Here is a 16,827-nt window from a genome sequence, read left to right as displayed (position 1 = left end):
TAGGCAGAGCAGGTGGAAGAGGGCAACCCTCTCCCTCTCTTCAGTGCTATTGGGACACATCTGGGGTGCTGGGCTCCCCAGTACAAGAGAGGTGAAGCTACTGGAGAGAGGTCAGTGAAGGGCCACTAAGGTGATTACGGGACTGGAGAATCTCTCACATGAGCAAAGGCTGAGAGAGCTGGGACTGTTCACCCTAGAGAAGACCTAGGGGGAATGCGCACGAGCAGCCAAAGGGAGGCTGTAAAGAAGCCTGAGGCATGCTCTTTCCAGTGGAGACCAGTGACAGACCAAGAGCCAAGAGGCACAGACTAATTCCCCAGAATTTTAAAATATTGGTCCACTTCAGTTGTGACAGGTTTCCTGCAGACAAAGCCATCTTAATACTACTAGGAAAAAGGATCGGCAGACCTCAGTTCCATCTTTGACAGCACATCTCTCAACCCCTCCCTGATACCTGCCTTTAGCAAAGGGTAGTCCAGGGTGGAAGAGCACCGATTCAAAAACCAGCAGATAAGATACTCACCACCGAGAGATTTAGGCTATCTTGTTCTGACATTGTCAGATAAAATTTTAACAGGCACCAGGATTTACACCCTGAACTTGGAAAACGTGGCAGCAACACAAGACCTGGTGATAGCTGAGGCAATCGCTATCAGAGAGCCGAGCTCAAACTTGGCTTCACCGTCGGCTCGGTGGGTCGCCTTCGGAAAACCACTGCTAACAGGTAGCTATCTCCAAGTGTGTAATGTTTTCAGGAATGCTGCTTGGAAACCATCATTGAGAAGAACCATAGAACCATTTGGGTTGGAAAGGACCTTAAAGACCATCTAGTTCCAACCCCCTGCCCTGGGTAGGGACACCTCCCACTAAGACCAGGTTGCTCAAAGCCCCATCCAACCTGGCCAACATAACAATATAATTTTTTTTTTTTTTTTAAAAAAGCACACTTCTTATTCTAGTACTCAAACGGTTCTTCCTAATTATCAAAATATGCTAATGAAATTCTATATTCACCCCATAATCCCTACACTGCGCTGCTGAGGGTCAATAACTATAAGCACTTAGGCAAACCACTTGAGGAATTTTATTTATTTTAGGTTACTGCCTTTGAGATCAGATTCTGGCCCTTCCTAAAGCAGCTGGATTCTGCTGGTGTTAATACTGGTGCAGGTTGCCAGCGGCACGATATTTCTGTAGGCAGCCACCACCATGACAGGCAACTATTGCACGGCCATTTACCTAAATTGAAAATGTCATCCTCGCACCAGGTCTTCAAATATTTTTTAATATCTTCTTAAATAAACTCTGCTTAATTTCTAAGAATTTATCCCATTTTCCGGTTGTGAAATAGCAAAGCCAAGCCATTGCAAGAGTGATACCGAGTAGCACTGGTTAAGTGTAAGGTGCAGCACAAGCTCTAGCAGCAGTTCGGCTCCTCAGGCCATCAGTTCCGCTTATTGGGAAGAAACACTCAGGGTAACGGCTTAAAAAAAATCCTGTAAGTAAATAAAATAAAATTACTCCCAGACTGACTCACATTCAGTTACCTGGAGTTGCTGCTGTCCCTTCCCTGAGCTCAGGGAGTTTTAGAACAAGGCTACGTTACCAATGTACTTTAGACAGGGCGCTTTAGGGCTTAATCCAACCCACAGTAAAGCAAAAGGAAAGTCTTTCCACTTACTTCAGTGGCTCATCCTGGCGCTTTACAAAAAAGTCAACATGAACTTGCCAGACAGCTTATAGAAAACATACACCTACATCCTCCTCAAGTAGCTGAAAATATACAGGAATCCTTGGAACCTGTTTCGCAGCAGTTAAAGGCACCAGCTCCTCCTGCTGTCAGTCTCTACAAGGTCTGGGATTTACTCGCACGGTAGAACTTCTCTTAACTAGTAACTGGGAGAACTACCCCCAGTCACTGGATTTACCGGTTAGTTCAGGTGAGGAGAAAAATCAGGGTCAGGGGATGGTTTATACAGCACGGTTGCCGAAAGGGACGCTGGGTATCTCGTGGAGGAACAGGGTCTTGCAATGAGATCTTGGAGGAATTCCGTAGAGAAGCCACATGGGTCCTGCTGAACCTCCCAGTTACCAGGGCGGAAGCTTAGCCCCAGCCCAAGAGCTACAAGTTTTCGTAAGTCCTGCTCAAAGAGGTGTCATAACACTGGTTTAATGAAGGCAGCTGACAATGCCACTGTAACAGAGGGTTTTGCAAGTCTTCTCCAGTCTTCACCCCTGCGAACTGTGTCAAAAAAACAATCTTTCAGTGGTGGGGAAAGTAAATAACAACCCTCACTACCACAACCCACAAACTCCTGTTTCTTCTTGTGTTTATTCTTCACAGTGTTTAAACTGTAATGGAAAACTTGACCGCAAGTTCTGTTTCAAATTGGACAAAATGATCACATATTGCTTTCAGTTTCATCCGAACCTGATCATTACACCCTGCGCAGACAAGACAGCTGTTGAAATGTTTCACAGTCTGGTCTTGAGGCCACCACCATTATTCATGCATTAAAAAAAAAAAAAACAGGACTCAACTTGAGCACCACTATGGCCAAACACTACAGATTCGGTCTGCAAGTCTGGGCGGATCCTTTGAGCACTGGCTTCGGGTTGCCAGTAACGTTCATCTGTACGAGTGGTCTGGTAGCACTAGGAACGAGCAGTTTGTGCGCACTCGAGGTCGGCTTTGCGCTGCGTATCGTCCACTCAGCGCTGCTGGTAACTCAGTGCATTTCAGCTATTCAGAAAATAAACACTTCATCCGTAGAAACGTTTCATTTAGAGCCCGATCTCCCAGTTGGCAAAGTGCTCCAAGCCAAGTGCCTTCTGTGAAAAAGAAAAGCCAAGGACGCCCCACCCTCCCCTACCAAGGGCTCTGCAAACTTCAAACAAAACAAAAAAACCTACCAAAATCTTAGTCAAGCCTACCAAACGCTATGGGAGATGAAAACAAGGAGAGCTCAAAGCCAGCTGTGTTTCTGGCCTAACCTTCCACAGAGTTCATTGGGCTCTCAAGTCCACGCAGCTTCTAGACTACAAACACACGTTCCACCAGAGAACCTTCATCTTATCCAGTCCCTCTACGTTCACTCATCTGGAAAGAAATGGTAAGGCATATGTACTGAAAATCCTACAATTGCTTCAACGGCGCAGGAATTCAGGGAAAAAAAAACAAGTTAAAGCCCTTGCGGCATTCCCGTCCCTCTCGACACGCTGGGCAGCGGGAGCAGGCTCTGCTTCGCCGCTGTCAGAGGCACCGGGGGGGAAAGGGATCCAAAAGACTCCAGGTACCAGATGGGCAGAGGAACCTGCCAGCAGGTCTCCTACAGGCACCAGCTTTTAACCTTCTCAGAAAGCTCTGCAAACACACAGGGATAAGCGGGACACAGACGCGCATCACTGCTCAGGCACGCCAAGGGCTCTCCAAATCAAACACGTAACCAGCCCGGGTATCTCCTGGAGGTACCTTCTGAAGAAGATTTTAGGCTCAACAGTGGGTTCCCAAACGAGCAGAAGAATCAGGAATGCCTTGTCCTGCCGTCTGCCCTTCCTGGGAACCACGGAAAGCGGGTAAAATGCTTTCCTTTCCAGTTTTAGCACTTTGGAAGACAAGCTTTGAGAAAAATCAGGTCAAATCAAACAACTCCGCTCAGCATTAGTAGCTTTTATTCCTATGCCTCTGAAAGTCAGCTCCTTTGGAGCAAATCAAACTTACTTTAGTTAGCTCGAGCGCAAGTGTGAAAGCACCCAGCAATCTTCCCAGGGCCCGGTCCCCTCCCCTCATATTCTAAATTGCACAAAACCAAAAAACATGTCAAGATGTTGTAACTACATAATCCTCATCAGAATCACAAGAGAGTATTTGCATCTGGCCCATGGATCAAAGGATTGTTTTTATATAAACAAATTTAAGGCAGCATTCGCTTAAACCTATAATCTCGAGCAAATGGACAGTGCCAATATAACCCCCCCCCCCGCTAATCTCCGGCAGGAGCTTGGCACAGCGCGCACAGAACGGGAACCACCACCCAGCACGTTCCCACCACCGGACCCGCAGCCTGTTCCGTCGCAGGCGTGGGATAGCGGAGGGTAAAGGGAAAAAGAGAGCTCTGGGCAGGCCAGGGTGGGCGAGTTGGGGACAACAGTAATTTTGCGTGTTTTATCACCCCATCACACACATCTCTGTGTGCAGACTTGGTCGAACGCAACTTTGTCAGAGAGCTTAGACCCAAAAAAACCACCATAAGAGAGGGCAAAAATGGCGATGAACAGAGTGCCATACAGTCAAAGCTAGCTGGGAACTCTTACACGAGTATCTTACGCTATTTCAGTTCATATATCCAAATATTCTGTCTCAAAATGGCTTCTGAGGAGCAGACAAGCTCATCTCTCAGTCACCAAAAAAAAAGGCTCAGAGCTTTCCTCGCCCTCTGGCATTCCAATATGACATAAACCCTTGGTTCCCATTTTTAAGCTTCTCTTTCTCACCATGAGAATTAAAGAGAATTTGAATTTAAACGGAAGCCAAAGCTCGCTCGGGTTTGTGTTTGGGGGATGCCAGGGCTTTCAGGAGCACACACGTACTGTCAGATGGCACCAAGAGAAGCACGGCTGGACCGGGAGGGCTGGTGTCCAGGAGCAGGACAAGGAGACCTACCATACTCACTTCCACCACCCCAGCCTCACCTCTCTCCTTCCAAACCAAGAAAACTGAAACTTCAGGGTTTAATCACCTTCTCTGCTCACGGAACTGAATCCAAGAGGGGAGAGAAGCCCAAGTGAAGTTCACGAATTGAGCACAAATTTCACCCGAGTGACGCTAAGTCACTGTAAAGCAGCTGAGCTAGAAAAAGATTACGTTTTGCCTTGTGAACGGCAAGAACTAGATTAATTTCACCGCTTTAGTTCATAAAACAGGGGAAAAGTTTCAAGAACGCTTTGGCTTATCAAGACTATACTTAAGGCACTCCTTCCTCCTTAAGAAAACAGAGGTATATTACGTAGTTAAGCAACTCAAGCCAAGACCCAGGCAGCTTGACAATATAATCTTCATTTTAAACAAAACACACAAATCCCCACCCTCGCACTGAAATGTGCTCCCCGGGGACAGGTAGAAGGTTCCGTGCTGAAATGAGCCTGAATTTTCTGCCGCTGGGCCCCAAAATTCTGGGAAAGGGGCTGAAATCCGGGGCAACGCACACAAACCGCACACAGTTCAGGAGCGCACAGCGGGGTGTCACCTGCAGCCCTTTGAACGGCTTTTAACATTTATTTTGCAAGTGCCCAACGGATCCGAGAGGGCACTCGGATCGCGCTCAATACTTGTTTTCATACAGAACAACAATATAAGGATTTGTACTGACCAGAAGCTTTAACGACTTCGGGGGAGGAATGGGGATGGACAGACCTGGAGAGGGAGAACATTAATATAGTCTAAGAGATAAAAACGCACATATCAACATCATTTGTTGACTTTTAATCCCTCTGAAACTTCGGGGTGTATGGAGCATTCTCCATCCTCAGTTTCACGTAACAGAGTGTTTAAACTTTCTTTTGCAAAAACAAAGCCTGCTCCTTTCTGCAAGAAAGGCGCTTACTCCTAGTGCAGAAAAGAGAGTAAAAGGAAAGGGAAATGGGGATTTTTCGGGTTTCAGGCTCTGGTGCTGCATTTTGGGTCCATACCAGGGGAGGGTGGCCTGCTCTGGAGCTGTTTTGTGTCCGTACCAGGGGACATGGCCCGCTCCGCTGTGCAGCAGTGTCCGTCCAGCAGCATCACACAGAGCCATCTCGTGGTGACACTTGTGCTTGGAAAAAAGCCCCAAAGCCACTGCCCATTGCAAATTAAAAGAACTTGACCACTTACATGGCGCTCAGTATTTGTTTCCCTATTAAAAAAAAAACATATACAAAGTTAAGACACACCACCAAGTTTGTGAACAGAGCAAGGGCAAGAATGCAAAACATGCGGTTGTTGTGCACAAGGCCACAAACAGCCGTGACACAGACCCAGCCTTGTACGCAACTCCTCAACAGGAACACAACCAAACATTTCAGAAGCAATATCGGTCCTCACTCGAAGTAAAACGCTTCACCAGGAGCGCTGCTGCCTGCTGCAAGCTAATACAAAAACACAGTATTTTCCTTCCAGTTGGAACTTGCTCCCACCCAAACACCTTTGCCTTTGCACTTCAGGACGCGTGTTCCTGTTTCACACGAGCACCCCCACGAAAACCGCCAAGGCTTCAAGTGGAAGCTCCACAGGACCCTCTAAAACTCCTTGGAGCCGCGAAGGAAAGCTGGCTGCAAACAGCGTAGCACACCCCCAAAGCGATCCTTCAGCGTTACGTAAAGCCCAGTGCCATAAGAGGATTACCCCAGAATTTGCCAAATTACAATGTCCAGCCAGGTGCTAGAAAGAGTAAAACCCCTTCTGCTTAAACTATGCCTTCCCAATGATGTTTTAAAAGTTAACTGTTTAAAAGTTAACTGTTATTAGAGCTTTATTCTAGGACAAATTTGCGGGTGACTATATACAACTGCTCGTGGCGTCTCCCTCCTCTTCTCCATCTCTCTGTACTCACACGGTTCACCCAGGTCCGCGATGGGGGCCCATCTCATCCTTAAACTTGTCTAATCTGGCTCCTGGGTTTAGGAAAAAAATTGAAAGAAAAACCTGGAGCAGAGATGGAATAGCTAGAGCCCGACAGGACGTATGATTAAACCTCTTCTGACTGGGGAAAGACAAGTCTCAGGAGCAGAGACCGTGCTGTCTGAACACATTTGTGCCTTTTAACATAAATAAATTAACAAGCGGGGGCTGAGGAGCCTGATCCATGAAAGCTACTCTTCTCCCTCAGGAAAACAAAGCTATTTGCAGTCGTTATTTGGAGCTGGGGATGTAGAACTCCTGCTGTCTTTCACATAGCAGCCCCCGTCCCCCCCCCCCCCCCCCAAGAACTTCACGTGATACTCAAAGCACTGCACTAGAACAACACCTAACACCCCCAATTAGGACCTTGTAATATCTCACTCAGGCTCGTTTATAGCCTCGATAAAAGCAAGTATATGAAGCTTTACCATGTTTTTTTTTAAAATAGTTCTAAACATTGAAGAAAATCTCATGGAAGAAAGAGGTATTCCTTACGCTCCAGGGAAAACCAGATTAGACAAATAAGACAAAACAGGATCAAATCCCAACAGTTTTAAACCGCAGAGTTTGATAGTCCTTCCCCTCCCGATACAAGGTGGGAAAACCCGAAAAACATTATTTTATCCACTCAAGGCAAGCAAGCTCTCCCATGTCTTCGCTTAGGGTCTTGTTTTCATCTTGCCAAAGATTTAGATAACGCTCATAACCGTTCTCCAGCTATCCCAAAAAAGGGAAAAACAGATCTCCAAGCCATGAACAAGAAACTGCATCCCCTCCCCTTGCCATGTAGGAGGGAAACAAGTTCTGCTCAAGCAAACAACCGGTTGTACAGCGGGGGAAGGCACTGAGGAGGGGAAGGGGGTCAGAAGAGTCAAGAGATCATAGAAAGGTCTGGGTGGGAAAGGACCTTAAAGACCACACAGTCCCACCCCCTGCCCTGGGCAGGGACACCTCCCACCAGCCCAGGTGGCTCCAAGCCCCGTCCAACCTGCCCTTGAACCCCTCCAGGGATGGGGCAGCCACAGCTTCTCGGGGCAACCTGGGCCAGGGGCTCACCCCCCTCACAGCCAACAATTTCTGCCTCACATCTCATCTCAGTCTCCCCTCTGTCAGTGGAAAACCCTTCCCCCTCGTCCCACGGCTCCCCTCCCTGCTCCAGAGTCCCTCCCCAGCTTTCCTGGAGCCCCTTGAGGGACTGGAAGGGGCTCCAAGGTCTCCCCGGAGCCTTCTCTTCTCCAGGCTGAACCCCCCCAGCTCTCTCAGCCTGTCCCCACAGCAGAGGGGCTCCAGCCCTCCCAGCAGCTCCGGGGCCTCCTCTGGCCCTGCTCCAACAGCTCCGTGTCTCTCCTGTGCTGAGGCCCCAGCGCTGGAGGCAGCGCTGCAGGGGGGTCTCCCCAGAGCGGAGCAGAGGGGCAGAATCCGCCCCTCGCCCCCCTGCCCACGCTGCTGGGGATGCAGCCCAGGCTGCGGGGGGGTTCTGGGCTGCCAGAGCACATTTGCAGATGAAGAGAAGAGTCTGTCCCACAGGTAACCTGTGTTCATACCCCAATTTCTCTGCCTTGGCCTCGCACACAAAAACCGGCAGTTTTCTCCCCGGGCAGTTCAGCCAGTTTCCGTTACTGCGCAAACCCAAAAGGCCTTGGTGTATCTGCTTCAAGAATCTGAAGTTATTTGGAATACTGAGTGAGGATGGTAATGTTCAAGGGATACGTGTCTGGGAGGACACAACTTAAGGAACGTGTATTTTAAAACAGTATTATATAATGATTTTAACACCGAGAAATTCTGGTGCTGAGCTGGTTTAGAATCTGCAACTTCTACAACAAAGCATTATTTTAAAACACCCTTAAACCATATGTAAAAGTGTTAACAAATCTTCGTGTTTCTCTGTTAGTCTCACTTCTGCAATGCTAAAAATATAAACCACCTACTACTAGAGGCGCTATAATGGAATACAATAATACACAGCTGAATTGACCAAAGCTCAAAGTTTTACAGTCTCTTTGCCCAGTTCCATCCTTTCTGCTCGTTTGTTACTATTTAACGAACTATATTACTATGGAAAATTTAAAATTACATTTTTCTATATTACGAGCCACCTGATACACTTCTAAATAATGCAAAGCGGTGCCTTAAAGCAGAAATCCCCGTCGGCTAATTCCCATTCTGTAGTCATGGAGGTCCCGATGGGCGACCATTGCAGTTCTTCTGCCCATCCCACTTCCATCCACATCGACGAGCAGCAAGATTAGGGCAAAAAAAAAAAAAAAGAAAAACTTTCTTCTGAAAGAAGCCACCAGCTTACCTGCCTAGGAGCAAATGTTTTCTTCTTTTACATAGCATAGATCGAGGCCAAAAAATATGTAAAACAATAACGAAGGCACTACTCGTCACGGGTGATGAACCCCACTTGGCTGGGGGGGTGGGGGGGACAGAAACACCGCAGAGGCAAAGATACAAAGAATTTAAATTGCTTACTAAGAAAGAAGCCTAATGGATGACCCCCAAGTCTCCCTGTTTTCCTTTTTACCCAGCTAGGGAAGCAAGTATCTGTTTAAACCTCTCCTTTTCCTAACTAGTTTCTGATAAAGTTATTAACACTAATAAATATTAACTGGGCTAGTAAATGGTCATAACCAGCCGGGACGGCACCGCATATTACTATATATGCGCATAGCATACGCGCAGCCAGAAATCAAAATAAGTAAACCCTCGGCTCGATGGAGAAACAAAGCTTCAGCTACTGAACATTCGAGTCTGCAGCTCATAAACGGCGTGGACTTTATGAAGATGCCGACCTGCCGACCTCACCAGCACCACCAAGTCATCGCTCTCTACAGCTTGGATTTGCCACGAGCAAATTTGGTGGTTACCAAATCTTACACAGTTCTAACATTTTGAGACGGGAAGCGCTGTATGTGTAAGCACAGCAGTCACACACTTTGGACCGTGCTTCCTCTGAGAAGCCCAAGGCAGCCCACAAAACATTAAACATCAAGAATAACGTCTTCTGTGGACTAGTAACGATACCTTATTTGAGAGGCTGAAGAACCGAACAGAAGGTAGAGTAGAAAAAACAAGAAACGGGATTTGATCTCAAGCTTCGCTTTTAAAATAAACTGTTCCAACTAAACCCAGCGCCGTGTAAGAGCCCCGGTTTAGCAGGCCCAGGAGCATTACAATAAGCAAAAGCGTTCTGTGAGGTTTAAGTGATGCAGCTTTTTGGTCTTGTGCTTTAGACACTTACGTTCCCCCTGAATACCGTCTGCATGGGGTTTGCTTTTTGGTTCCTGGCTCCCGGGTTTTGCATCGTCGTCATCCAGCAGAGGAACATAGTCTGTTTTATCTACTGTTTCTCCAACCACATCATCAAACTTCTCTGCTTCCAGCGTGGCAATGAAGTCCCTTTTCACTTCTTCCTCAATCTCGGGGGGCGGCTCTGACAGAGCATCCGCAAGACTGAGGTTGTGATCCAAGTCAGCCATGCTTTAGCACCTCTGCAACCTGGAAAGTGATGCGGGGAAGAAGAAAAGGAAAGAAACATTTTAGTAAGAGACCTTTTAAGTTTGTGCAGAGTTTGATGTTGGTAACCGTGTGCCTCCTGTGCCATAACACCGTAAGAAATATTTGCTTTCTTGCTCAATAATTCCCAGATGTTTACAGAACCCCCACACCAGTAGAGAAACAACCGGCTAGATCATCGAAATCAGGTTTTGCTGCATGAACATTACATTTCATGTGATGTTTTATCAGAACCTTAAGAAAAAAAAAAAAAAAAAAAGGAAAAAAGCCAGTACCTGGCCAGCATAAACACAACCTTACATTGATTTCTGCCTTGCCCTAGATCTGGGAGTTAATTACATATCCTCAGCAGCAGAAAGATAAATGACGCAAGCGAATTTAGTTCTTGGGCTGGACTCCACCCAGGCTCCCCTATGGAGATTAGGATTTTACATAATCTCTGATGGATACTTCAGCGATGCTTTTCATCCTTTGACAGCGTCCTGTGGCATGTTTATGTCCTCAGCGAACCTCGCTAATACCCACGCCAGCCCCGGGATTTGTGCTGGAAGGTGAAGTTTTAATAACACTTACATGAAAATACATAGTAAAGTGCACACGTACACGTTACATATAAAGCTATAAATTGGAAACAAAGTAGAAAGAATCACCATTTATCTTTTCCTCCCCAATCTGTATCTCCGCATTCAATTTAACTTCCTGGTCCTACAGAGAAAACGTACCTGAAGTGATTCATCTGTTTTGCAGCTAAAGCTTTTGGGTTGGCATAACAAATACACCCACAAACAGTTATTTATATTTTTTTCCCCACGTTTCGTCCTTTTGAAGTTGTTATTATTAGGAACGACGGCCAACAAATACTGAAGTGGATTTATAGGAGCAAAAACCCACCGCTCCCGATTGACAGAAGGCGCCTTTCCGGAACTTTGCGGGCAGCGCCAGTGTTCTGAACGCACGACGCCACCGAGACAGCAGAGAGCTCGCAAGCTCTGGTCACACCTTTTGAGCCACGTGCAGAAGTTGTTTGGTACAAACCGTAAGAGCCAAAACCATAAGAGGCTGTTAGCATCTAAACTGGCATACTTACAACTCCTACCACGGTAGCTCAACCTCCTTTAATTTTGGTCTGTGTTTGGAAGCACAAAATTTGATGCCGATCTGTATCACACTCACTATTAGACGCACAACCTGTGCGGAAGCTCGCCCTGTTAGTGAAAGACGGACTCTGTTTTCGGAGCCTGGCAAGCCGACGCAGAAGTGCTTGGTTGAGAATCAGCAGAGAACAAGGATGTGGAAGCAACAAGTTCAGAGTTCCAACAACAAACTCATCCAGAGAGACACGAAGGATTCATCATTGTACAACCAATTCTCACTACGTTGGACAAGAACCACCAAGCCACGTTAGTTAAAAAAAAATAAATAAGAGCTGAAGCTACAGAACTGCATACGTAGAAAGGCAGAGACACTCATGAGAATACACAATGGGTATTTGTGTGTGTCGGTTAACGAAGGGCTGACCCGCGCGGCCACTGTGCAGCGGTCCAGGGTCACTGACTTACATGGTGCCGGCGGAACACAGCCCCTCTTGTTCCAAAAACACAAAGGCTCCTACTCCTTGAACCACAGGAAATTCCCCGTCAGCAGAATACGGCCACTGACACATACCTACAGGCTCGAGCCTGTGTAGGGCAATATATTTCACATTCTTTATAAACAATGGTGTCACACTGATAGTGTTGTTTATGCAATTGCATGCAAGTATATTATGGAAACAAATTCAGTTAAATCTGTTCTTTTTTTTTTTTTTTTTTTAACTTTAACAATAAAAGGTCAGACTTCAAGCCAGATCAGGCTTCAAGCAGCAACTGCAGTTTTTGTTGGTTTAGATAAAGGCCCTGAAGAATTACCACTTAATGGAAATCTAGAGGTGAAAGGGCCAGAGCTCTTAACCCTTTGTGCAGGGTCACAGTTGAATGAATTATTGCTATTTAAAAAGCCATCTTTATACTTAAAGTGAAAGAGTCTTGTTGAAAAAGTTCAGGCTTTCTTTCGCATGGAGTTCCGAACCAACAATATTTTCACCGTCTTACCCCCACCCGGTTTACGGGCCTGCACACAACTGATGGCATCACACATCTCTGAGTTCATAGAATCCTAGAATGTGTTGGGTTGGAAGGCACCTTGAAAGGTCATCTAGTCCAACCCCCCGGCAGTGAGCAGGGACATCTTCAACTAGATCAGAAATATGTCACTTCCAGAAGTTCTATCTTTGCATTGGACGGTCCCTTCAAAGGAAGAAATGGGGCTCTTAGCCACTTCTTCCAACCACGTTCTCCCTTGCTTTCAACTTGAAAGTGAAAGGATGGCTTTCAGGTCAGTCAATCGCAAAAAAAAAAATAATAAAATATGGAGCTATGAACATGCCATCCTCTTCTTCAGAAAATGTCATTTAGCATAAGGAAGAAAAAAGATATTTAAGATTTTCGACAAGCCGCTTCATGATGCTACGAGGAAATGCAAGAATCAAGACTGTGGTCAGAAAATAGCTACAGAACATCCGATAACTCGGGGAATAAGGAGGCAAAGGCTGGAGGGAACACACAAGGCGCCAAAACAAAAACTTAACTCCTGTTCTCCACAGCAGGCATGCGGGGTCGGGCTGAATCAGACTTTGCAGATGTCAAGTCCCTCATGTTCGTAGCGTCGCATTTGGTTCTGCGCCAGCGCAGCAAGGTTCACCCATCAAGAACCTGAAGCTTTATATAAGTGGCATTTAGGAAAACCTCTCTTTTTAACCTCGCTCCAAACGCTTGTTAGCGGTAGATTACAGTCCGTAAACTGAACTATCAGCTCACAATTTTCACACGTTGACTTCAGATTAAACATTCCTGCTATTTTAGTTTCAGGAACACCAGTGGCCTTTTAGGAGCATTTCCTCTTGACAGCTTAATTTAGGGTCTGCCCAAATAGCAAGTCATCGCCATCCTCCCACTCTAATGGAAACTATTACCCAACTACTTTATAGAGAGACCTTTAACATTTAGCATCCCCTCCCCTGCATAATCCTAACCCAGTAACCATCCACAGCCAACACCAGAGCACACGGGAACACGCGTGGCCATCATCATTGGTTTGGAGTCAGAGCAAGCTTATAAGCAGTATTCAGATGGCCCAGAAATTATTTAGTCCTTGTTCTACCAAGATATTCAGAGAATCATTGAATGGTTTGGGTGGGAAGGGACCTTAAAGACCATCTCGTTCCAAACCCCCTGCCCTGGGCAGGGACACCTCCCACCAGCCCAGGTTGCTCCAAGCCCCGTCCAACCTGCCCTTGAACCCCTCCAGGGATGGGGCAGCCACAGCTTCTCTGGGCAACCTGGGCCAGGGGCTCACCCCCTTCACAGCCAGGAATTTCTGCCTCACATCTCATCTCAATCTCCCCTCTGTCAGTGGAAAACCCTTCCCCCTCGTCCCATGGCTCCCCTCCCTGATCCAGAGTCCCTCCCCAGCTTTCCTGGAGCCCCTCGAGGGACTGGAAGGGGCTGGAAGGTCTCCCCGGAGCCTTCTCTTCTCCAGGCTGAACCCCCCCAGCTCTCTCAGCCTGTCCCCACAGCAGAGGGGCTCCAGCCCTCCCAGCATCTCCGGGGCCTCCTCTGGCCCCGCTCCAACAGCTCCATGTCCTTCTTGTTTTGAGGACTCCAAAGCTGCAGTCACTTTTCCTCTAAAGTGCACTTCAATTAGTGGAGCAAATGCCTCTGGAGCCCCAGGGGCAGCAGGAGGTGCCATGTGAGTGGGGGTAGGGAAGCAGTTAGGAATTCTTAAACCCAAATCAAGGCTAATCCCACCCAGATCAGCCTCCAAAACATGAATATTCCACCCCAAGCAACTGATGGATGGATTCATATCATGCTTTTTTTTGGTCCACATGAATGTGGTGGCACTTTATGAAACAGTTGCCATAAAATAGCATTGACAATGTCGCCATTGCAGACCTACATAGGAACTGGGACACTAAAGCAATCCAGTTTCTGGGGAAAAATAATAATGAGGTTATGCAGACTTATCAGCAGGACATTTCCTAGTCCATATTTAACTTAATAGGGAATGCAGAAACTATGTATAAAAAAAATAAATCAGCGTAACTAATAAAAGCCATTTTGCATTTTTGTAGCAAATACAGAACTGGTATCTCAGGCACGTAAAAGCGCCCGGCAAATAAGGGGCTGCCCTAACCCAAAGCACCACGCTGGCTCCGGGAAGCCTTCTACAGCCCAGGCAGGGTCAGCGAATGGCCAGAACACCACGAAAACTGAATGAGAAACGATTTCTCTGCTTTCCATCTCTGGTGTTAGAGCAGCCAAACTCTCCTAATTCCCAGATTCCCGGTTTGAACTAGGGCTTATAGAGTTAATCAAGGCAAAAGGAAAATAAGTATATTGCACGGGTTCTGCCAAAGGGCAGAAAGCAAATCTGAAGCACATTCATGTGCTGACCAGCTTCGCAAGACAGACGCTTCCGATACCATTTTCATTCATTTGGAACGAAGTTCACTACGCACGGGACGCGTTGGAAGAATCTTCACCAAGATGTACCTTAACGCACGGCGCGCTACGTAGCTACGCAAATCAGCCACTCACAGAGTACAAAGAATACGAAACCTGACATTAAGATGAAAGGGCAAAACTGAGGGAATGACTGAGGTTTCAGAAGGCAGCATTTTAAGAAGGTAGTAAATAATTCTTCAGCTGCGAGACAGCTGCCGAGGCCCTCGTTTGTCACACAGCAGAGGGAGTAGCAGCAGCGAGGGTGTAACACCGACCTGCCTGCCTCAAGATTCCTATCTCTGGAAGAGCCTCGGAGGACAGTCAAGTCCTCCCTGGAGAACGCCCAGGTGAGTAAGGATTTTGCTCGGAGGAAAGGTGTGGGAAGGAGCAGACCATCGCGTTATCAGTCCCACAGCGACAGCTGTACTACAGACAAGGAAAAGATTTTTCCTGTAGCTAGACATTCCTCACCCCGTTACAGGAAATCTTCAAATTATGCCACAGCAAATAAATCATATTCCCTTAATTCACACTTCTTTTTTTCTTAAAAAAAAAAAAAAAAAAGAGAAAAAGAATTGTTTAGACCTCTTCATGTTCCAGCAACAGCTGATCCGTTACACCCAGTATTTGCCCCATCTGTTCTTTTTTATGCTCAGAATCTTTGTGTACCCAGTGAGTAACCTGTTCGTTTTGATAAATAAAATCCATCTTCTTGTGAGCTCATCTGCAAGACAGAGAGGAGTTATTTTAATCTCTCACCCATATCCCCCCGTCCTGGCATCTTGTTCCAGAGAGCCCCTACTATTTACTCGACTCCATCAGTCTCTCCCTTTCAAAATGAGCTCCTTTCTGGGTGTTCCCACCATCTTATTTGATGTTTCACCACATCCACGAGGTTGAAGTTTGCTAATATACACGGAACCGGTGCTCTGCAAACCAGTTTAGAGAGTCCCAGACTCACAACAGCCTAGAGGTCCCAAAGAAGAGGCCCTTCCTTGCCCAAGTTTTACTTTAAATGACCCAGTGGAATAACTTTCAAGAAATACCACCTCATCCAGGCAACGCTCGGAAAGCAGACGCGATACAAACAACGTGCACAAAGCCACTGCCTCCAGCTTCCCATGGAGGCAAGAGTGGAATCTATTTCCTGAACTCTGTCTTTCCATTTTGTAGCTTCCTTCACGGCGCTGTTGTGTACATGCCTCTGGGCACGCACCGCCTTTGAGTTTAAAGTTAGGATCAGTCTGACCCAGATTTCGCACATCTCGTCTGAAAGTGGAGAAAGGGAAGAGTGGGCAAGTGGGGGCAGGGGATGCTGCCCACAAAAAAAAAAAAAAGATATTTGAAAACTTATAAACTGTTTAAACAGAATCATGCTTGGCATAAGGCATTGCCTGACTTCCCCCAGATTTTTGGCACTCACCCGCCCTGGCGTCCCGTACGTACACGTCTGTCCTGGACCACGGGAGCTGTACTCAGCCTCCGCTCTTCCCCTTAACACCGATTTGGATGGTTAGTGGCTGCATCCCTGCTACTATTAACTAGAGATTCTCCCCCAAAGGGAAGTTTGGGCACCCTTTATGCCAAAGAGGTAACAGACATTTACTCACAGAAGCAGCACACCTAAGAGGAAAAAGAAACGAAGCAACATTCCCTTGCTTTTTGTCTGTTTAAATCTGAGGCACAGGTTTAGCAGAGGCCGGTATATTATGGCATCAGATCCACTTGCTCCTTTAAAATTAGCTCCTAGCTACATACAGAACAGAATCCCCGACTGGAAGAAACAGGGACAACTCAGCCATAATTCCCATTTCTCCTGCCGTAAGTCAGCTTGCTTTTCTTAGCCGAGGCTCTCATCAGCACTTAGCAGTGGCCAGTGAGGCGTAAGAAAAGAGGACAGCAGGGAGCAGATATGTGCTAAGTCATCCTCCTCCGCAGCATCCTGAAGGGAGTCTGCCACGAAAGGGACGTCTGCATCTATCTTTCAAAAGGAGAGGACACAACAGCGAATCAAGTACTTTTACATTCCATGGCTGGGCACAACAAATCTATGACCCAATTTAATTTTTTATGATTTCTTTTTTTGGCACAGTCTGAATCAGTAGG

General features: G+C 46.7%; 1 protein-coding gene across 11 annotated transcripts in view; it reads right to left on the bottom strand.

Annotated features, from left to right (window-relative positions):
* Positions 1-16,827, bottom strand: part of MAP4 (microtubule associated protein 4) — a 174,710-nt gene that overhangs the window by 108,605 nt on the left and 49,278 nt on the right. For all 11 annotated transcript variants that reach the window (XM_063324175.1, XM_063324182.1, XM_063324184.1 and 8 more), the window contains one exon: positions 9,903-10,159. In XM_063324175.1, the coding sequence (XP_063180245.1) occupies positions 9,903-10,140 (238 nt within the window). In that variant the 5' untranslated portion in view covers positions 10,141-10,159. The remainder of the gene's footprint in view (positions 1-9,902; positions 10,160-16,827) is intronic.

This window comes from Chroicocephalus ridibundus, chromosome 2, assembly GCF_963924245.1.
Source record: "Chroicocephalus ridibundus chromosome 2, bChrRid1.1, whole genome shotgun sequence".
NCBI classification, from domain to species: Eukaryota; Metazoa; Chordata; class Aves; order Charadriiformes; family Laridae; genus Chroicocephalus; species Chroicocephalus ridibundus.
Note: the sequence above shows the minus strand (reverse complement) of the source record. Positions and strands in the feature narration are given on the sequence as shown.